Source organism: Monodon monoceros, unplaced genomic scaffold (genome assembly GCF_005190385.1).
Source record: "Monodon monoceros isolate NGI ecotype Baffin Bay Population unplaced genomic scaffold, NGI_Narwhal_1 Super_Scaffold_12, whole genome shotgun sequence".
NCBI classification, from domain to species: Eukaryota; Metazoa; Chordata; class Mammalia; order Artiodactyla; family Monodontidae; genus Monodon; species Monodon monoceros.
Genome location: NW_021703768.1, coordinates 119802340 through 119825955, shown reverse-complemented (window position 1 = coordinate 119825955; position 23616 = coordinate 119802340). Strand labels below are relative to the sequence as shown.

The 23616-nt window shown below is 43.8% G+C and overlaps 1 protein-coding gene across 5 annotated transcripts in view; it reads right to left on the bottom strand.

Annotated features, from left to right (window-relative positions):
- Nucleotides 1-23616, bottom strand: part of ARHGAP26 (Rho GTPase activating protein 26) — a 485730-nt gene that overhangs the window by 60142 nt on the left and 401972 nt on the right. For all 5 annotated transcript variants that reach the window (XM_029215618.1, XM_029215622.1, XM_029215620.1 and 2 more), the window contains exon 20: nt 11360-11513. In XM_029215618.1, coding sequence (XP_029071451.1) covers nt 11360-11513 — 154 coding nt within the window. The remainder of the gene's footprint in view (nt 1-11359; nt 11514-23616) is intronic.

Sequence of the window (23616 nt, the reverse complement as noted above, 5' to 3'; positions counted from 1 at the left end):
ACACATAAAGCAGAGTGAAGTCTCTGTCCCTGAGATTTAAGAAAGGGTAGAAGCTCGAGCAAAAGCAGTCAGTGGTATTCCTCTGCTAATAATTATTTAAATTGCAGCCTTCACTTGGGACAGTGCTGGGTCTAACTGCTGTCTGCGATGATCACCTTGGCTCTGTCGGTCACTAACATGTGGACCTTGTCACTACTGGATTAGTGTGTCCGGGAGTCCTATGATTCCACTTCTTAATTCTTGACCTTCTGCCGGTTTATTTTCACTGTGACGATTGCACATCATAAGTACCCCCACAGGATGACTCAGGGCATATTTCCTCTAATTCCACTTTCACACGAAGGGTCAAGAGAAGAATGGGAAAGAGGATGTGTGTGTGTGTGAGGGGGTGGGGGGCTGTTTCTCCCCCAGAGGAAGCAGGGAGTTACATGGCGCTCCTACTACCACGTCTGTGTTGTAAGGTAAGGTGTACGGAAGCTAGGGGAGGTGAGGGTGTAGGCTTCCTCCACGACAGAGTTGAAGCCAACACACTTATTTGAAGATCAGAAATCTCTCCTGTGCTCCAGCTTTGGATTTCCCAACTTGCAAAGCAGTATTCTTCAAGTCTAAATGCTGAAGTTAGTGGGCTTTAATCATCCCACTCAGTGAGGTCTGACTTGATACGACGACAGCCTTGGCAATTTCCTTCTCCCATTCCATCCTGGGTGCCGCTATCCTTAAATTCTAATTTGCCCATTTTACCTGCTTAAATCGTCTAAGGTTCTGAGTACAGTGGTGAACAAAACAGACAGAACAGGGCTTTCCAACTTGCTCAAAACCCAAGATGATTTCTCTCCTACGTCACTGCTTTAGTCACCAAAAAACTAAACAAAACACCTATTTTCAGTGTGTCTGATCACAAACAGTATCGCTTCCTCTACTCTTACAATAGAAGCTTAAAAGAATGATAAAATTACTAAATTGTTCCTTTTTCATTAGCAGGAAGCATGTGATCTTACTATCCAGAAGGTGGGGAATGGATAGTGATGAACACAGGTGATTTAGGCCATGTGTCTGAGGTTACCAGAGCAACTGCTAATTATTATGGAGTAACTCTAGCGTAGCTCCATAAAGGTCAGGAGTTAAGGTTTTTCCATTATATATTCTGCTTTAAAATAGCGCTTTTAAAGGAAATTGGGTAGATGGCAGATGGAGAATGACAGATGAAGATCAGGTGAAAGAACTATATATAGCTCAAGAAGATTGAACTACTTAAATTTCACAATGTTGGTTGAGAGGATGGGAGAGGAGCTCATGAGTAGTTAGCTGACTTTCTTGTTTCCTAAGTTAGGGCTTCCTAATTTAATAAGAAATCTGAAATCAGTCCAGACGTAGAGGTCTAACTGGATCCACTCTACTTAGCTCCCTGAGACAAATTTCCTCTGCTGTACTACAAGAGTTACCATTTGCTAAACTGACCTGGAGTCCTGGACAGACCAGCCTGGAGTGGAGGAGTCACCTGGCCACTGAACGAATGATTCAAATAGCATTAACTTCATTTAAAACATACCAAAAGCATCACCTTTCTGTAGGACCCTTATTCTTCAATCAAATAGCAGGCATCTCACTCAGATCATTAGTTACTGAGGATACAACAAATGTTAAAGGTTAAAAAAGAGAATTGTTTCTCACAAAGATGTACTCCACAAATTTAAGAGAATAAATAAAAGAATGGCAATTTCAAAAATGAGTAAATCTATTTTTTTTTCTTTTTTTGCAGTACGCGGGCCTCTCACTGCCGTGGCCTCTCCCGCTGCGGAACACAGGCTCCAGACGCGCAGGCTCAGCGGCCATGGCTCACGGGCCCAGCCGCTCCCCGGCACGTGGGATCTTCCCGGACCAGGGCACGAACCCGCGTTCCCTGCGTCGGCAGGCGAACTCTCAACCACCGCGCCACCAGGGAAGCCCTGAGATCGCTATTCTTTTGAAGGATCTCTGCCATAATAATACCATCCATTATGAGAAATACACTTTCCCCCTCAAAAATAGAGTATTTTAGAATAGCATTTCCTAAACAGTGGGATCCTGTTTTAAGAGGCTGAAGAGAATCACTGTAAAACCATCTTCTGTAGTCAAATACATTTAGGAAATGCAGCATAAGACATGCCCCTTGGGAGATTCACAACGGACATATTAAAGGCACAGAAGTCCTCTTGTCAAGAATCGGTTGAACTTTGTCCAACTCCATTCTTTCCACCTGTCTCCCATTCCTGCCTCAGTTTGGGGAATGCTGACCCAGAAGTCTCACATCTTTTGTACATGCTGATGCTGACCCACCACTTTCAGTATCACATACCCTGAGATCTCTTCTTCTGTCAATGCAAGGGTCCTGACTTTCTCGTGTTACACACATAGTATGTGCTCAATAAAAATACTTATTGGCTTGATTAGTTGATGTACTCACCCTCTCTTGATTTACGACCAAAAGGCAAGCATTTGCAAAGCAGCTGGCTGGCTTCCTTGGTGAGCTGTGAAGTATAGCACTGGTGAGCTAACTGGGTTCCCCTGAGGGCCAAGGGCAAGGTGCTCTTAAGCTCCACTACTGTTATCACTGCAGGGACAAAGTGCCAGCGATGACACACGCTTGGGCCTGAGTGCTTTACATTGAGGTATATCCAGATTTTTTTCTTGTGAAGTCTTATCAGCCTAACGCATTATGACCACGGTTCTCAGACTTGAGCATGTGTCAGAATGACCTGCAGGGCTTGTTAAAACACAGATTGCTGGGCTCCTCCTCCAGAGTTGCTGACCCAATAACTCTGGGTGGGGCCTGAGAACATGCATTTCTAACGAGCCCCCAGGTGACACCAGTGATGCTGTCACAGGGCCACACTCTGGCAAACACAGTGCTGAGCTAAGACCCTGCCCTGGAAGAGCAGCATGCAGAGACCAAAGCAGACTACAGTACATGGTTTTCTATATTCTTAATGCAGAGAAGGCATTAAAAATAAGACCCCAAGGCTGTTTCCAACTAGAAATGTGTTCCTAGCTAAGGATGCATCTGCTTTCTAGACCGACTAAAAAGGTTTAAAAAGCAGTACTTGAACTCGAATATGATTTTAATTTACCCAATTTAGGATCTGGATCAACCAATAAGATTCCTCCAAATTATATACACAGGGAGGGAGACAGACAATCTCAGATCTAACCCAAAGCGAGAAAAACAGCCTTTCAGAGTTCCTTCCAAGTCCACTTATAGGCATAATAGTGCTGAAAGCCATGCAAAATCGTAAGCCTATTTCCTTCCCTAAAGACACTACCAAAAACTGGAGATTTAAAATGCCTAACACCTACTTACACATATAAAATGCAGCTAAATCCAGAATGAAATTCGTTCGTTCATATGTTTAATTAAACCCCAAGGCTTCAGCATCTACTCCATGTCATGGCAAATGGGGGAACTGTTTAAGATTATTTGGTAAGACTAATTAGTGTACAGAAGAAAATGCAGACCCTTTATATGATTTTAGCTCATAAAGGGGGGAAGAAAACAATCTGTGTGAAGGAAAACATTGTTCCATTTGTGACTTCCACTCTGCTGGAAAACGGGGATGCTGGTTGAGCACTGGAATGATGTCCAGTCCCCGCCTCCTCCCATACCCCCTCTGCTGACACGCTGGAGAGATCCAAGCCCACGGACAGCTCTGGTGCTTGGGAAAGAAATCCTGCTGGGTCATGAAGTGTGAGGCCTGCCTCGATCGATTTTTCTGTGAAAAAAAAGAAGAACCGCTAATAACCAAACACATTTATCCAATAAAAATCGGACGGGTCACCAGGCAGGAATCTCCACCCTCAACCAAGGGAAGCCAGCTGGGCTCCTGACTGGCCCGGAAGATCTTGGCTGGGGAATGGGAAAAGCTGACAGGAGGCCTCTCAGGAAACAAGAATGTGGGTCATGTCAGTGACGAATCTCTGAAAATGTCAAGGGAAGCTGGCCTGGTACTTGGAAGAGCTGTGGCTATGGTGGCCCCAGGAGCCTGAGACGTAAGAGGGAAGGTTCTGGGCTTGTCCAAGAGACAACCACGACCAAGCAGGCTGGAGCCACCGTGGGGGTGGTGAGGAGTAATAAGAAAAGGCAAATGACTCCTTGTGAAAATCATTACGCTTTCGAGCTATTTATCAAGGTGGGGAATGCCACCAAATTTTCAGGCAAAACTGTCTCGAGAGACCTTTTCTGCTTGGAGGCAGGTGAGAAACGGTATCCTCAATCTAACAGGAAAGATCCTCTTCCCACAGCAAACTGACTCAACCACAGAGGAAAACTTCCTCTTTCAAATCTCTGCATCCCAAAGAATGACAAAACAAAGATCACTGGAGCAAAATGATAGCTGCCTGTTTGGGTGTAACTCTTTTGGCATAAAATAGCACTTAGATGGTAAAATTACTTTAAAAAATATGCCATTAGTTATCAGTTGTCTAATGCCTTTTATTCCTTTAGTGATTCATTTGGTCCCAATAAATAACAGCTAGGCATGCAGCTTATCAGGTACCCCATGGGATGTGGAGGTTCCCACATGTCTCAGGAACAGGCTTGCCTACCCCAGCTGGTCTAGATTTAAGGTGGGGCAGAACCTGACTCTACAGTAGAAGTCCCCTTCTTTTCACTGATACTCAAAGACTGATCTGACAGAGAGCTCCAGGCCACCAAGATAGTAAGCCTGTGCGGAGAGATGAGCAGAACAGCCTGGGACATCTCTCTGCACCCGAAAAATACACACCAGGGTTGACGGAATAGAGGGAGAGAACGGATGGTGTGGAAGAGGGCCTCTGAGTCATTACCGGTAACTGCCATTCACAGTGCTGTACATGTAAATGATATGACAAAAGGTGATCTCATTTAACTGTCACAACACATTTTTGTGGAGGGTATGATGACCCCATTTTACAGATGAAGAAACGGAGGCAGAAAGTCCTAAAGTAACTTGCCTCCTTCCCCTCCAAATCTGTACCTCCTTTACTCTCTGTTGGTTTTCTCCACAGAACTTCTCAACGTTTGATATTTGAGATACTGATGTTACCTTACTAGAATATAAAATCAATGAGGGCAGAAACTCTAATCTTTCTATCACTCTATCTTCAGCACTCAGAATAACACCTGGCCCACAGTCAGTGTTCAACAATATTTGCTGAGTGAATTTTGACTGAATAAGCAAAACAGAAGTAAAGTTTTAGAGATCTCTCTCCAGGCAAGCCTTCCCCAGGTTTCAGATGAGAGCCGCTGAATCAAATGCAGCAGGAGCCAACAGTGCTTCAGAGAAACAACTCTGCCTGGAAGCAGGCCTTGTTTATCCTCTGAATTCCAGGCACTGTTCTCTTGCCGCCTCTCACTGGCCACTAAAACCAGAGAGGATGGTTGACTCTGGCAGAATTTGAAGGCGTCTGGCACGCACACATCTTTTAGGTAACCAGAAATAACTTGGAAACGCATGTGTGTGTGTGTTAAGCGGAAAGGATGAGAAATATTAGTTTTATTGATGGGGCTACTGGGCAGTTATTTTTTAGGGGTGGGGACCACTTAGGCAGAGAGAACTCCAGGGCTGGGTTCCTCCATTGCTGGAATCATCCTCTGCTCTCCTGGCCTTCTTTCAATCCTAACAAGCCCCTCCATCCCTACCCCAGCGGTTTGAAAAAAGCATTCCCCTGGTCGGTTTTAATTTGGGGGAATTACTGCAGTATCTTAAGTCCCTAGTGGGATGTCTCCTGACTTCTCTCTCAGCATTTGTTTACTTCCTCCTTAAAAATCACTATCTCCCAGAAAAGCGATGGCACGAGGCCATCTCTGTTGGTCACTGGGAGAGGAGAGAGAGACTTATTTCTGCAGTCCTTTGTAAGCACCCAGTGAATGACCTCCGTTCTTAGAGACAGGTCAGCCCCACTCCTTCCACCACCGGAAGCGGGCATTGGGCACGTTCAGGGGCATGTTCAGGGCCAAGGAAGAGCACCAGCCAGTCGATGGTGCCAGGATTAAAACCTAGGGCTTCCTGCTTTCCATGCCTCAGCCATCAGCTATGGGTTTTGTTTTGTTTCTGAACTTCTTAGAATCTCATTTATGAGTCATTTTCTTTCAAAGAAGATTCTGAAAATGGAAAGGCTAATCTCCACGTGCCACTATGCTACAGTGAGAATCTTCCATACCTGACCCAGGCAGCCCAGTGCCATCCCAAGGAAGTTGCCCATGACTCTGACTTGTGTTAGTTAACTATTGCTGAAAAAACTGGCCTAAATTCAGGGGCTTAAAACAACCACAATGTATTCTTTTTCATGAATCTGTGGGGGTAATTGGGCAGCTTTTCTGTTGGTCTTTCCTGGACTCACTCATGTGGCTGCATTAGCTGACCGGTGGCCTGGGCACTGGGTTTGGCTGGGACAGCGGGCTTCCTCTCTCTAACAGTCCTTCATCCTCGAGGAGGCTAGGCTGTACTTTTTACACGGTGGCTGGGTTCCAAGAGGAGATGGGAGGCTGCAAGGCCTTGTGGCCTGGGCTTGGAAGTCATATAATGATCAAATCAAGTCAGAGGGTAAAGTCCGGCCTAGATTCAAGGACTCCACCTCTTAATGGGAGGGGCTGCAAAGATTCTTTGGCCGTATTTAATTTATCACAGGCCTTGGAGACAGAAAAGAGAGAAGATAGTGACTAACGAGTATCATCTGTTACCAAGCAACATATGAATTTAGTGTGGCCAAATCTTTTAACTTTTCAGAAGAAGCTGGAAATCTAGATTAAAAAAAAATTTACTAATAGACTACTTTCTAGAGCACTTTTAGGTTTACAGAAAAATTGCTCAAAATAACTTATGAGTTTTCATATAACTCTCCCCTTTCCCTAAGTTTCCCCTATTATTAACACCTTTCATTAGTGTGGTACGTTTATTGCCACTGATGAACCAATACTGATACATTATTATTATTATTGCTATTATTATTAACTAAAGTCCACAGTTTACATTAGGATTCACTCTTTCTTTTCTATGGGTTTTATGGGTTTTGACAAATGCATAATGTCTTGTGTTATGCATTTAGTAATATCTACTATTAGGATATCATACAGAAGAGTATCACTGTCCTAAAAATGCCCTGTGTCCTTCCTGCCCACTAATCTTTTTACAGATTCTATAGTTTTGCCTTTTCCAGAATGTCATATAGTTGGTATCATACCATACTGCAGTGTTTCAGAGTGGCTTTCTTCTCTTAGCAGTATGCATTTATGGTTCATCCATGTCTTTTCATGCCTTGATAGCTCATTTCCTTATATCACCAAATAATATTCCATTGTCTGGACGTGCCACAGTTTGGTTATCCATTCACCTGCTGAAGAACAACTTGGCTGCTTCCAAGTTTGGGCAATTATGAATAGGCAGGATTTTGTGGGCCTAAGCTTTCAACTCATTTGGGTAAACACCTAAGAGTGTGATCGCTCGATCGTTTTTGTTTTTTTTTTTTGCGGTACGCGGGTCTCTCACTGTTGTGGCCTCTCCGGTTGCGGAGCACAGGTTCCGGACGCGCAGGCTCAGCGGCCACGGCTCACGGGCCCAGCCGCTCCGCGGCATGTGGGATACTCCTGGACCGGGGCACGAACCCGTGTCCCCTGCATCGGCAGGCGGACTCCCAACCATTGCGCCACCAGGGAAGCCCCTTTGCTCAGCTTTTAACTGGGTGGTTTGTTTACCTACTGTTGAATTTTAAGAGTTCTTTATATATTTAGTATACTGGTCCTTTGTCAGATATGTGTTTTGCAAATACTTTTTCCTAGTCTGTGGCTTGGCTTTTCATTCTCTTAATAATGTCGTTCCCAGAGTAGAAGCTTTTAGCCTAAATGAAGTCCAACTTACCAATTTTTTCTTTCATGGATTATGCTTTTGGTGTTTCTTTAAACAGTCATTGCCAAACCCAAAGACACCTAGATTTTCTCCTATGTTGTCTTCTAGAAATTTTATAGTTTTGCATTTTACATTTAGGTCTATGGTCCATTTTGAGTTAATTTTTATGAATGCTGTAAGGTCTGTGTCTAAATTCATTATTGTGTGTGTATGTGTGTGTGTGTGTGTGTGTGTGTGTGTGTGTGTCTAGTGGTTCCAGCATGAAATCTGGATTTTTGTGTGAAGTGAGCTGATCTTAACAGTTTGTTCAATTTTTTTTTTTTGGTGGTCATGGTAGGGGAAGAACTAAGTTCCCCCTCCCCCAACACACACGTCTGTAGACTGTTTTTCTCCATCCTGGATTATCTCTGCCTCTCTCATCCCCTTACCTGAAATGCTCTTCGTCCACCCATATCGTCTTACCTGGTGCCCACCTCACATTTCATCTACGCCACTTTTCCCGACACTGACTGGTCTGTGTACCTAACAGATACCCAGTTAAGAGTTGTTGAACTCTAAATGCACTTCTGAGCTCTAAGCCCCATTTAGCACTGCCATTTACCACCATTTTTCCTCCTCAGCCAGAGTGTAAACTCCCGGGGAGGCCAGGAATCCTCTTTTTCTCCTTTACCCCAGGTAGCTCAGCAGAGGTCTGAGCATAAACCAGGTCAGCAATATTTGCTGACCATTTTAGATGAGCTAAACTTTGGTCTCGGCTCACCAAGTGTCCTCTAATCTTTAGGAGAGACAGCAACCTCAAGAGGTCCAGCTGAGGACCTGCCAAAGATAGGATCCCTGCAGCCTTGCCCTGGCAGGCCTGAAATGGTGGCATCTCTGATTCTGATGCCTGATTTAGCATTATGTCCACACAAACAAGAGGACCTTCATCTCCTTGGAGAATTAGAAAAGATTTACAAAGGAGACAGCAAAATGTGGCCTCCAAAGTACCAAGGGATGCTGAGTCACAAACAAATTTCTTTCATTATGATTGTTATGTGGTCAGAAGGATCATTCCAGTCATTATGAAAACAATGAAAAACAAACGAATGAAATAAAAAGAACAGACAGTTTTCTGGTGACTGGTTTCCCCACGCTGTGCCTAATTTACAGTCAAGGTAACGGTAATCCCCCACCCCTCGACTTGGTCTTGTGTTTTCATCTACGTCATTAAGTGTCCCCATTCAAGGAGCTCTGTGTACCTCCACGTGAACAACGACGGGAAGGGATGAAAGGGTCCAGGACCGAGGCTGAGACCCAAGCGGTCTCGGCTGGTTGCAACTGAGTCCCAGCACCATGGCAGAGGGTGCCTCAGAATTCACTGACTCAGGGAAGTATTGTGGCTTCCATTTGCCGGGATGACCTCTCATCCATCTGTCGGTGGTCCAATCCCAGGCCAGGCCAATCCCAGGCAGAATAAATCTGGCAGGCACAAACTGGGCAACAACATCTCCTGGCCCTGGGTTTCAGAAATGGGTGGAGAACCAGCTGCAGAGTGTTTAGGGCTGCTGGCATGGCCCTCATCAGGTCCGTAGCAAATGCTGGTGTCAGCACTGCTTCCACCTCAAGAGCAGCCCTCCTGGAGCTCAAGACTTCCAGGTATCAGTTAGCTATTCACTGGGCTTGGAAGACAACAGTCTTGCGGGAAACACACCCACATTCCTACCTCCCGTCCTCCACCAGAGGCAAACAAGTGGACTGTTCCTGGCCTCATCCTCCCTTCCTTGGGAAAGCCCCCCAAACATACACCAGGTAGGGATGCATCTGGTGGATGGGCGTGAAGCAGGCAAAGTGACCCCCAGTGTTTTATGTAAAACAAATCACATCTAGATAACTGAAAAATAAAAAATCCCAAGCCCCCTCCTCCATGACCTGTTTAAAAGACCAAACCCCCCATTTCCACATAGCTGCCAAAGTAGCCTCTTTGGACACACTGTACTCAATGGTGACTTGGGGGGCTCCCAGCCCCCAGCAGCTGAAAACAAAGATTAAAGGCCACTAGTTGGTGCCGCCGGCTAAAATCAGGGAGTGTTAAGCAACCTGGGCTAGAAATTCAACCTTGCTCATTCTGAGCAACAAATAACTCCAGCAACTGTAAGGAAAACGGCTCTGGGAGTACCCTAGAGAGCCATCCATCAAGGAAGGGAGGCTCCACACGCAAGTCTGGCCATGGAGAACCAGAAAGGACTCACTGCCCACAAGCTGAACAAGTTAAATTATTTTGAGCATTTGAGGCTAGTTCTTGGTAAAAAAAAAACACACACACATCATCTACCTGATAACAGGTCATTACATTTCTTGAATATCACGGTAGGACTTAAAGCTGCCAACAATTAAAAAGAGACCTGATTTTTCTCAATGTACAATTCCATCTTACACTGTTGCTGCATTTTCTAAGTGCCTCATATCCATTTTAGAGTCATTTTTCCTTCCAAACCTTAATATCCCTTAGTCCCTTCTAAGGCAAAAATTGTTAGACCCATTTTGCAGATCTGTAACTATGTTAGCAAGATAGAATGGCGGAGCGCGATCATGCAACCACAGCAGGGAGAGGGGCAGGAAAAGGTTCTGACATCCTGGGGCCTCACCAAGAGAAACAACTGTCCTGAAGGCAATTTGTGGCTGAACCTCAAACTATTTTCACCAGAGAAAGGCAAAGTCAACTCTGTTCTTCCTGAGTCTTATACAACTGTGGCTGGAGAGTCCAGCTGTATTGTCATGGCCTCACATTCTTTATGCAAAGGCTCTAGTGGACGAGATTTATGGGGTGGTCCGAAGAAGCAGGCTAAGTAATGTGGGATGTAACCACAAAAGAGAACTTTCTGGCCCAAGCAGAGTAGATCTAGTTTCCGTGGAGGGTTGGACAACCAGCCTCAAAACTGCCTGTCTCAGCTGTGGGTGCTCAACACCCAAGAATGAAGCAACAGAGGTTCTTCTCCTTTAGAGAATTTGCTCTGTGATCACGGTCATGCTAAGGTTTGAGGAGTTGAAGACTCACAGAGCACCTGGGAGCTATTTTCTCTGGAAGTGGACACAGAGATAGCACTGAACATACTCAACATAATCAGGGAGAAGGGAAACTGTGACAACACAAATGAGTGAAGCAGACTTAGCTACAAATCTACTGAGCTACTACAGTGCCCGGATGTTTGTAAAACTAAAAGAAATTGCTTTTCATGCCCAGCAGCCAGCACAGGCAATGAGCCATCACCAAAGCCATCTCAGCAGGATGGTAAATCAAACATCACCAAGGCCAAGAAGCAGTACGTTAAGAATAATGATTCCTCTTTGAGATGATGATGCTTAAAAAATCCAAAACAAACTTAGCCAAGCTTCCAAGTTGAGGGAGAAGGTTTAAATCAGGTTCATGGGACAATACTCAAAGTCAGATGGGGCCAGACAGCACATTCTGGGCAGAATGGCTGACCAAGGGCTCCCTGTGGCCAGCAGCCCGACGTCATACTTACAGTGAGTTGGGCCGGGTGGGTTTGAGCACATCCAGGTCTGGGTCACTGGAGTTCACGTTGGGCTGTAAGCTGCTGCTAGAATTAAGGATGCTGTTTGCGTTTGATGAGACGACAGATTCCAAACTGGAGTCGATGAGGCTGTTTCTCTGTTCCTCTGGGGGAAGAAAAAGCCACAAACTCCATATTAATATTATTCCATAGGGAGAGTCTGCTCCTACCTATACCAAAGTTTACAGATAAAGAGATTAGATGGAGCTCTCTGGTGCCAATGAAGCTATGAAAAGGACATAGGAAAGGATAAGAATTACAAGTGGGAAAGGAAGAGCCCAAGAGTAACAGGTGACTTGAAACTTTAGAGCAAAACTCCGTCCTCCGCTTGACAGGACACATCTCCCTTGACAGACAGGACACATCTCCCTTGACAGACAGGACACATCTCCCTTGATAGGACACATCTCCCCTTTCATATGACCAGCCTTTTCCTAAGAGTGGCCCCACCACCGCACCACGAATTGTGTCTTCTCTGGACTGGCAGATGGTCAGAACAGAGAGAGCCTTCAAAGCCCCCTTGCAATCAATCATATCCTCTTGGTTTGGTGACATTCACCCTTTATTCTAAAACTCCTGCCCCCAGCATGGTCTTACTTGCCTAAGCCATGTCCTACCTTTGACCCTATAGTACCATGCCATAAAGTATCTACTCTTTGGACATCCACTTCCTTATGGCTCTGCAGTCTAAACCCCTGACCACTCCCCAGATAGACTCTTCTGGGTTGCTTCTAGCTCCAAGTAGTTGATGTTGAGTTTCCAGTTAATTCTTTGATCAACAGATCTGTAAGGACTACAGAGTAGTCTGCATATACAAAACTGAGTCCATCTTCCAAGCAGTCACATTAGTGCTTGGAGAATATTACCAAGTCAGAAGGGAGAAAACCTGAGTTCCCACCACTGACTGGCTGTATGGAGTCAGGGAATATTCCTTGACTCTCTGTTTCTTGGTTAATGCAGCTATAAAATGGGGAGCATGAGAAATGCCTTACACAGCTCGGGGAGCTGTCATGAGGATCAAGTGGGATCACATGCAAGAATGCGTTTTGTAAACTTCAGAACCTTGCTCAAAGAAAAGAACTTTCTGTTTCTTCACATCTTTAAAAACTTGGAACCATGCACTGAAGAAAACATTTTGGGGATGATTTAGCCAAATGGCATGGGCACCACTGCTGCAGCAAAACATTAGAGACATACAATGTCATCCTTGTTCCACATTCCTTACAGATACACCATATTGGAATCAACTGATGTTTGGGGCAATCAGTTTACGTATCAAGAAATGTCACGTCTGGGTTAATCCTCACTGGACCTTTCTGAAATGAGCCAGAGGTATACCATATCCCTAAGAAGAACACTAGGCTCGCTGATATGGTAGTTTAGAGGTCAACAAGTGAACTCAGCTCTCTTTAGGCAATAAAAGGGGTGAGGCCATGATAAAAAATACTCTTCCCTTGCATACTCATGTATGTAAAAATATAATATGCTTATGAAATGACGTTAGAGTAATCTTCACATTAGGTACACACATACAGAAACACACAAACATACATGTATACACCAATACCACCTAGTATCTTGGCAAATTCTCAATGCCATGTTTGAAGGCCTACAGAACACTTAAAAACCCCGTGAGGCTTATGGGAGATTCCTGAACTCTAATTAGGTTTTGAAAAAAGTAGATTATTGATTCCTGGGGTTTAGAACTATTCATATTTCAAAAGCTTGAGTTCCAAAGAGAAACAACAAAGAAAGAGAAATCAAAAGAGTTACACTGAGCCAAGATGTAGAAGGACTAACAGGGCCTGCAAATGGGTACTTGCTACCAGGAAAAAAAAAACAACTCTAAAATTACATAATTAGAGGATCATTGAGGGAATGGACATGCCATTTATCAGTATGAATCAGTATACGTAAAATTTTCCTTTGCACAAAATACTCATATCAAGACTCCTGAAAAAGTGTGAGGAGCCCAAGACTACCTTCATTCCAAGGGGAGTAAAGATGACACTTCTTTGGGGCTCAGTGGAGATGTATTCTGCTTCATATGGGAGGAGAGATGAAGAGTTTCATTAACTCTGGTTTGAGGACAAGTTCGCAGGACATAGTAATCTGAATTCATAGGAAATAGAAGAGTATAACTAAAGCTCATATTTCTCTATGATTACATTTACTTGTCCATGAGAGGGTTATACTTCTATGAATTAAAAATAATGTCATACGAAAAGAATATCAGCTTTTCTAAAATATTATCAGGACTTTTTTTTTTTCCTGCCTTACTATGCATTAGAAAAACAGAGTATCTGAAATGAAACCTTCTTCGATTTTCATTTTTTCAATAAATATTTATTAAGCTCCTCCTGGGTACCAAACCCTGACCCCAGACAGCAGACTCTGACACTAATTCGTTGGTATTTTAATCAGATGTATACTAGAGTATTGATTAACTTGCACATATTCACTTGTTCATATGTCTACCTTTCTCAGTAGACTATAAGCAACCTAAGGTTGGGTATGTGACAGACAACACTTTGAAATCACAATTAAAAAAATTATATAAAGATGCTTTGCTTTATAAAATATTTTATCAGAATTCTAATGTTTATAAAAAGATCTGATTCTAAAAAATGGACGTAGGTAAAAGTTTTAAGAACATATCTCCCATTACAGTATTATAGACTGGGTCTCTCCACGAGCTAATGAGGAAGGCTGTAGCATGTGGAACATGATATTTGTTTTTTTCTTTTTTTTTCTTGTTTACTTTAAAAAAATTTTATATTGGGGGGCTTCCCTGGTGGCGCAGTGGTTGAGAGTCCACCTGCCGACGCGGGGGACGCGGGTTCGTTTCCCGGTCTGGGAAGATCCCACACGCCGCAGAGAGGCTGGGCCCGTGAGCCATGGCCGCTGAGCCTGCGCGTCCGGAGCCTGTGCTCCGCAACCGGAGAGGCCACAACAGTGAGAGGCCCGCGTACCGCAAAAAAAAAAAAATTTGTATTGGGGTATAGTTGATTTACAATGTTGTGTTAGTTTCAGGTGTACAGCAAAGTGAGTCAGTTATACATATACATATATCTATTCTTTTTCAGATTCTTTTCCCATGTAGGTTATTACAGAATATTAAGTAGAGTTCCCTGTGCTATACAGTGGGCCCCTGTCGATTATCTATTTTATGTACAGTAGTGTGTGTTAATCCCAAACTCCCGTAAACCCACAACAGAACGAGGATATGGGCGGATAATGAGGACTCTGACTGTCCCTGGACTGGCAAAGTCAACAGAATAAAACAGATGGCTACACCCAAACTGAGCCTGAGGATTTCTAGTATTCATTTACTGGAGGACACAGAATTCTTTTTTCAAACAATAAATTCTTTTTGAGATTATATTTTGACTTATATTTAGATATCTAGGACCTGTCACATATGGTGTAACCTACAACAAAACAACAACAGAAACAAAAGATCAGGGAAAGGAGTTTTTTGTCCAAAGAGAAAATGCCAAAAAATTAATCATAATATTCCACAGTTTTGCAGACAAGATGGCCAAAGACGCAGACTCTTTACTGATATCCCTCCATGGGCCATATGATAAGGAAATCTGGAAACCTGGCACTCTCTGACTACAAGATCACTACAGTTTTCTTTGACAGGAGACCTCACGTAATGAGACTGAGAGCTTCTAAGCGGACAGATGTCTAAGCTGAAATGCTGATGATCCTTCCCACGGGTGAGCAGGAAGGTGATTATTCCAGAGAAGGAGTGGGGAGTGAAATCAACAGCAAATCAAATGTTTAGTGGTTAAGGCAAACTATACTATGACAAATTCTACAGCATTTGCAATCCGTTAAGAAATAAAGAGCAAATGATTCAGCAATGTCACTCAAAACAGGAGGACTTTTGTCAGGTGGGCAAATGAATACTTGCTCCTGACAGAAAAACAGAATGAGAACAGGCAGCCTAAAAGATTTTCTTTTTTTTTTTTTTAATTAACCAAATCATTCAAATACAGAGCTGGACTTCTCTGAGTCACTGATGATTCAAACCAGCTCTGGCATCTGCATCAGAAGGTGTAAGAAGGACCGATGGCAATTATATTGCTGAAGAAAAAAAAATTACAGGCTAGTGGGCTGAAAAAGGAAAACAACAACCAGCTACGAGTCAAACCGACAAGATCAAATGGCCAAAACAGAAAGAATGCCCCCAATGCAAGAGTCTTCTGGAACTGGTTGAAGGCAGTGAGAATGCTTGCTTTCCTCAGGCATGTTTGTCCACAAGAATCTCTCTTCATATTAGTCACAGAAAACAAGAGCCCAGAAACAAAGAAATGATAAAATAAAAGCCCAAACAATTGTAAACATGCATCGGTAACACGTTGGATGCTTTCATGAACATGTGTTCTCCAAGGAGTGACAAGCTGGATGTGGACTTGGTCCTTAAAAACACACACTACCGAAGGGCAGGGCCACGTCTGCCCTCACAGACTACATCAAGCATCCATGACGATGACCGGTGAGTCAGTGTCAGCTCATACATTCCTGGTGCCCAGGCCGTGCACAGTAGAGATTAGAGCTCCACAACAGTCATGACATACATAATAAGCATAAATAAGGCAACACAAACCATCAGAACGTATTCTGTTAGCACACAGGAGGCAGTTTTGTGTGATTGAATTTTTCAGGTGCTTCGGGCAGGGACCACTAATGTCCTTGAAACCAAAGTACTAGTTACAGTGGGCAGAGTCTGTGTTTTTTTGTACAAATCAGGAGCGGAAAAACATGAGTATGCAACCAAATCACTGCAACTAAAAAAAGCAACCGCAGAATAATTTTGGTGATATTGTACTTGTTCTGGGGGTTGCCATGGAAATCTGGGAGCTAAGCTCCTTCACTTTCCATATTTACCAAGTGATTCCCGCTTGCTCCGATGACAAGCGTGCCACATACAAGACGCAGGGTCTCTTGATCACAGAACTCAGAGGCGAGGCCAGGAACGCACATGCCAAATCCGCCTGGCTCGGCAGGCCTGAACACGTCTGGCCCACTGAATACTCAGAGCTGGAGGGTAAATAGGAAACACAGACCTTCGACGCCACTTTGAGGGAGGTTTCTCACATGCACAGAAGTCTGTCATCATAGAGGCTGATATCTCAGCTTTCCATGAGGTCTCAGACGAGTCGTCAGAAAGAAGATCTTTAACAGCAACTCCTGACGCCTCACAGAGCCCAAAGGAGGGAACTCACTCTCCACATGATCACACAGGAAGAAAAGGGAATCGCAAGACAGATGGAGGTTCTGCAGAGACCCAGGGCGTTACACCAAAAATATTAAAAGCAAAACGTTTTGCAAAAGCAAAACGCCCAGAGGCTTTCCCGGGCTATGGTGGAGCGAGAGGTGTACTTTCTCCTGCTTGTTAAAGTTTTGCAATGAAGCCTGTAATGTATCATCTTGACAAGACAATGATAATAGCATAGCAGCTTAATGAATTTTGCAATAAAAAATGAGTGCACAGCAATTTCTGAGTTTACCATCTCTGGGAAACACCCAAGTACACAGGAAGCTTGGAATCAGACTTTCTAAAGCAATTTTTCTCCTCTGTAGCTTTTGCTGCTGATAAGGGTGGCGTGCCAAGCCCCACTAAAATCTGAGCTGGTCTGCTTTCATGCTGACCCAGCCTCAGTCCCTACGATAAAAATAATCTGAAGAAGTAGTTTGGGCAGCATATTTGAGCACATGAAAATAGGCTGGGCAATGTTTTAAAAAATAATCTTAAAATGTAGTTGGGACAATGATAGACTAAAGAGGGAGGTGATGAGTGAAAAATGTGGTCAATGTTGTTTGGACCCTAGATGCAGGACATGATATCACAACTTCTGGCAGGTTGTCTTCAGCAAAACCACCACTGATTTTGGTCCCCTGTGGACTGACTGACATTCTCTCCCCATGGTGCCCATAATAACCCTCTGCATTGCAAAGGGAAAGAATGCCAATGAAAATGGAGTGCATGAGAGAATGGGGAAGTCATTGTGGCTGGCCCAGGACGGAAGTGATTCACTGGGATGAGACATGGAGGTACAGTGGGGAGCCTCTCCTGAAACAGCATTTCAAAAACCACGGCGTAGGAACGCGCCTCTAATTAATGGCTGGACAGGGAACTGAATGGTCACAGTTAAGCAGACACTCTGCTACTCACAACGTAGCCCTCTTTCTTCCCTGAGAACTTACTTTTCAGGAGGGACAGTCTCCCTTTAGTCTGTGGTTCCCCGGTATCTGAGGAAGCCTACATACAGGCTGCTTACACGACTGCTCATGAGAAAGAAGAAAATGATATATTTACTTATCTTTATGCCATGACTCATTGCAAAATGGGTTTGAGATAGTAAATGAAGTGTATGATTAGAGAGTTTTGTTTTTATCACGTAAAAATTAGGCAATACATAATAAATATGCATTCCTCTCCAACTGAAAAGTACAGAATAGCATACAAATAACCTAGATGTATTTTGGTGTGTAAAAGTCCAGTTGTTTTTCTATACGTAGAAACAGACACATATTTTTTTCTTTTAACAAGGTGGGATTACATAATGCCTAATGCTACAATACCTGTTTTACATAGTGATAATGCCAGGGATGAGAGGCTGGAATATGCTCTTTTTTATTTAATCATCTACCTTGAACTTTTTTCCTGCCATGAGCTTTCCACAGCATCATTTTTTAAGGGCCACATCAACTAGGCGGTTCTCACTCACACATGGTAACCATACATAATTAAGATAAGAACCACATTACACCTTACAGTCTGTGTGACAACAGGAATCCCTGTGGATAAACATGTCGTCTGCCAAAACAAACAGGTGTGTCCAGAGCGCCCAGGATCTGCAGAGGCAACCTGAGAAAAGACACATGCTGCAGCTTTGATGGCTCCGAGAGAGGTATTATATAAAGCTCTGAACAGTATGGATTCCCAGTTATTTTTCAGCAAGGAAGACACACATGTTAAGTACATGAGCTGAATTCTCAACCTCTCCCTGGGCCTGTCTGGGAGAGGGTCCAGGATGAATTAACTGAACTAAAAGAATTAATCAGAGCGATAATCCCAGCTGCCAGTTAACAAGATCCATGTAAAATAAAGCCCAAGAATCCATTCCCACCCCACCAAGGCTGCACAACTCGTCCCAGGCTGCTGAAGTGCTGGCACTCCAGCATCAAATGGACTCCCTCTGGGGCCAGGGAGACTTTGCATTACCCTCACATATGGGCCTCTCCTTTGGACTCTGCAGGCTCCAGAGGGGGAATATTTTCTTAGTCAAACATAAAGTAAGACTATAGCCTGATGATAATCATCGTAATCTGAGCTAACATTTATTAGGTGCTTGAGTATGTTCTAGGCCCACTGTCAAGTACTTTACATGCACTGGCTCACTTAATCACGGTAATTCCCCTCCAAGGAAGCTATTATTAGTGATTGATTTTACAGATGAACAAATGGAGGTTCAGAAATGAAAAGTAATGGACTCAGGCTTCCCTGGTGGCGCAGTGGTTTAGAGTCTGCCTGCCGATGCAGGGGACACGGGTTCGTGCCCGGCCGCGGAGCGGCTGGGCCCGTGAGCCATGGCCGCTGAGCCTGCACGTCCGGAGCCTGTGCTCCACAGCGGGAGAGGCTACAACAGTGAGAGGCCCGCATACCGAAAAAAAAAAAAAAAAAGATTAAAAAAAGATTAAAAAAAGTAATGGACTCTAGGTCTCAGAGACGGTGGGTGATAGAGATGGCATTGAAAATAAGCATTGAAACTACAGAGCCCCTGCTTGCAACCACCACCAGACTGCCCCAAACCCCAACAGAGTCTAAGAGACATTCCGCTAATGACAGAAGACAAGCAACCTTGACAATCCCTCCCTCCCTCAAGCTAGTGCTTCTCTAACTTTAGCTGGCATCAGCATCACCAGGGTGCTTTTAAAATTACAGAGGCCTGAGCTCCAGGCATGACCTGATTCAGAATGTACTGGGGAGGAGACCAGGCATCTGTATCTTTCAACAAGCTCCTTACATGATTCTAATGCACAACCAAGTCTAAAAACCACACTTCCAAGAAACATATTTTAACACCTTGGGACAGGTATACTTTGGAGATATTTTGGGTTTGGTTCCAGACCACTGCAATAAAGCAAATATTGCAATAAGGCAAGTCACATGAATTTTTGGGTTTCCCAGCGCATATAAAAGTTACGTTCACCCTACACTGTTTTCTATTAAGTATGTAATAGCACTATGTCTAAAACAACAATATACACACTTTAATTACAAAAAACTTTATTGCCAAAAAAAGCTAACCATCATCTGACATCGCAGTGTTGCCACAAACCTTCAATTTGTGGAAAGCGCAGTATCTGCGAAGTGCAATAAAGCAAAGTGCAATAAAAAGAGGTATGCCTGTGTTAAGCAATAAAAATTCGGGACAAAATAAGTGATACGTGTCGCCCTGCAACCTTTTGGAAGAAATCTTAAAAAGTACAAGACCTGGGTGCTTGGTTCCCTCTAATCCTCCGGCTCTACCTTCTGCAGTTGCCTGGAAAAAGTATAGCTTTCACCTAGACATACCAGTCCAATCTGCTGCATGATGTATCTGCGTGTTAACTTGGAGATTAAACAGTAATCTCCTTCGCTACCATTCATCTGGCAGCACAGTTGAAAAACCTCCTTCCATCTGTTCTAAAGTGATCACAAACGAGAGTGACTGCCTTGGCCCAGCATATTAAGTGACTGTTGAATGCACACTGCTTGCTGCAGAGCTGGGGTGACATGGAGGGGGGGGGTGTCATCGTGTGGCTGCTGCTTGCCACCACACGTATTGAGGAACCCATTCAATATGGTTCAACTGCCTCCGTGGCAACGCTGGACTCTGGGACAGATGGTTTTTTATTGCTTCCTTAACTCAGTCTAGCAAGGTTTTCACTTCGGCAGCTCAAGAAGTGACAACATGGCATGGGGAAGGGGCATGACTTGGGTACAAGTCCCTTCTCTGCCATTCGCCAGCTGTGTGACTGCTTAACCCTTCGAGCCCTGGTTTACTTGTTTGTAAAATGTGGATGATGAGAACCTACCTCATGGGGTGATTACCAATTATAAGGATGAGATGAGATAACACTGGGAAAAGGAAAAAGCCATCTGGAGAAGACTCCACTACCACTCTCAGATTAAAGTGGACGAGTCTTACAGAGGTGCCTGGGCACACAACTGGTCTACCCACACAGAATGAAAAACTCCTTCTGGGAAATAAAACACACATCAGTGAGCATCAACTAACATGCCAGATACTTCCATGACAATCTGAGGCCAGAGTGTTGGCACAGATGCACTTCTAAGAGATAAGAATGGGCTCCAACTTCTGCACAGGGCAGGGGCACTGCAGCGAGGTGAAGGGGAAACGTGTGCTGGTGGGAAGCACCCAAGGGAACTACTGTGGGAGTTTTGGGCTCATCAAGCATGTCAACTAGGGGCTGAAGAGAGGGCTGACCCATGGATCACAGAACAAATATTAAACTGCAAGTATGCCAATGAGGAGGAAAAACATAACTGAACTCAAAAGGGAGTAGGCACACAGACATAATAGGAAATGAGGTTCTGAGAGTATCATATGAAGTCTGAAGGTAGAAGAGAGGTACATGGAGATATTGTGTAGGTGTACGTGTTTGTGTGTGTGTGTGTGTGTTCTCACAGGTGCAATCCCTGTAACAAGATATCTACTCTGTGGCAAGAATCTGAAGAAAGGTAAGGTCATGTGAAACCTGGAGAGGTGTCACAACGAACCCAGAGTGCACAACGTGAAATCGACAGATGAATGGCGAGTGTCCACAGTGATACAAACAGCTAATGGACAACATCTGAACCCAGTTCCAGTTGAGCAGACAAAGGAATCTTGAGTTTGTGTGTTTAGGTTAAGAAGAAGGATCTGAGCCAGTCAGAAATTTAGAGCAAGCTCTGTGGACTCCAAACTGTGGTACGTATTCCACAGGTGGACACACAACAATTCTAAGGTCAAATGTGGATGAACATTTTTTAGCTGAACAGTTTCATATTTATTTTAATGTATATTAGAGAGTAATACAGTAAGACAATAAAATTCACGTTGTAGAAATTTTACTGAGTAGGATGAGGCCGTGTAAAGAAGTGAGCTGCTTTCAAATTGATTTATATAAATATATTAAACAAACAACAGTGCAAAAGTTATGTGGTTGTAGCCCAAAGAGTGAATGAAGGCCTATGTAAATGATTCAAGTTTGGGAAGTACTGAGCTAGGTATGGAAAGAGGCCTTAATCTGAAAAACATCACTGTATGGAAATATAGCATTTTTTTCCCCCCACAAATTACCTGCAGTCTTCCCCAGCATTTTAACTCCAAAGAGTAAACTCAGTGAAGTGCTTTGATAGTCTTCTATCTTTGTCCATAGACCAAAGGGGAGGGTTTGTGTGTGAAAACAGTACACTGTGACCTGCTCATCTAACGGTGGCGAGTGGCTGCACCGCAACCTAGGAGGGGCGAGAGCTGGCAGAACCTTCCAGCTCCTGCTCCTATGGTGTCTTTCCAGGCCAGCCTGGACATTACTCTAATTTCCCAGGAAAATAAGGGTTTCTAAAATCAACTCTAAAAAGTATATGTATACACGCACCCCTATGTGCTTTTCAATGAAAATGTTTCTGCAGAGAAAGGGAGGAAAGTTGAGCACCCCATAAATATCTGCGCATATGGAGATTCCAGCCCCATTTCCAGGGAGCGTCTCCTCGTGTTCAGAGGGAAGATGTAGTGCTTCACTGTCTTCCCGTCTCCCATCCTCCTGTCCCCTGTGTGCAGACAGGGACGGCTTGATCTGCAGCTTAGGCACGTCTGCTTTCACACATCCTTAACTTTCACCTGCTGCCTCGTGTGATAAAATTAATCTTGGGCAAGGATCTAATTGATTTTCTCCTAATCGCCATCTTCTTTCTTACATGCTCCCAGAATATGCTTTAAGACCTGATCCAGAGCTGCCTCTGTTTCCATCTAACCATAAACTCAGCACTATTTCAAGTCTTAGAGGAATTTACCAATATCGTCTGATCTGTCCTGATCTGCACTGTACATTGCTTAGTACAAAACCTTAGGTGACTGTGGCTGTCGTGGAAACATGAGAAGCATCTCACCCCACAGCTCGATGCTGTGTTTGTGGCAGATGTGGGTGAGGCCAGGCCTGTTCCAAGTGTTCTTTGTTACAGACCACAGCAAGAACGACCCCAGCCAGATACTTAAGGGGAACACAGGCTATTGTTCGATGGGAAGCCAATCCCAGTATGGGTCAAAGCCCTAAAACTCTGCATTATCTGCTGACCTAGAAATTCTTCCAGGAATTGATCATAAGGAAATAATCATGAATATGAACAGATTTAGCTATGAGGATGATTATAGTGGCTTTACTCATAAAAGCAACGTATCTGAGACAACCTCAGTGGTTGCACCAACGTGCAGCCATATTATGGGATATGTCGGCCTCTTTAAAAGCAGTGATCCTCCGAGGGTGGGGAAGATTTGTGTTCAGGAGTAATGATAAGGAAGGCCATTACTTCTGAACGACAAAGGGATAAAAAACATTTTCTGTAACAAAGATAGAGATGCCAATCCAGATATGGAGTCTCTTTTCTCTTCAAAGCAAAGTGGGTCATTTTTCTGATTTGCGCCTTTACTGTAACTCATAGAGATTATATATATAATATATATACAATAAATATATTTATATAAATATATAAAAATAAACATGTAAATACATAAAAAATATAATAAGTATATAATAATAATAGCACCGCCACACCTCCCAGCATTTACTGAGAACCATTTGAAGTGCTTTATTCCTCACAACAAGCCTATAAGGAAACTGTTATCCCTGTTTTCCAGAAGAGGAGACTGAGGCCATGCAATGGCAGATAACTGGCCCACGTCACACAGCCAGAGAGCAGCCAAGGAGGACTCTCACCCAGGCGCCTGGTGCCCATAAGTGCTTTCAACCACCGCGTTCTCCTGGCTCTCTGAATGCACACATCTGAGAGCAGTTATCCTGCCGACTTACCATTATCTATTCACTTGTCTACTTCCTTTACTCAAATGTGAGCTCCTTACAGACGAGGTCACGTTTTTATACTCCTTGGTGTCTGTGTGTGATTAAACAGGAACTAATAATAGTAGCAG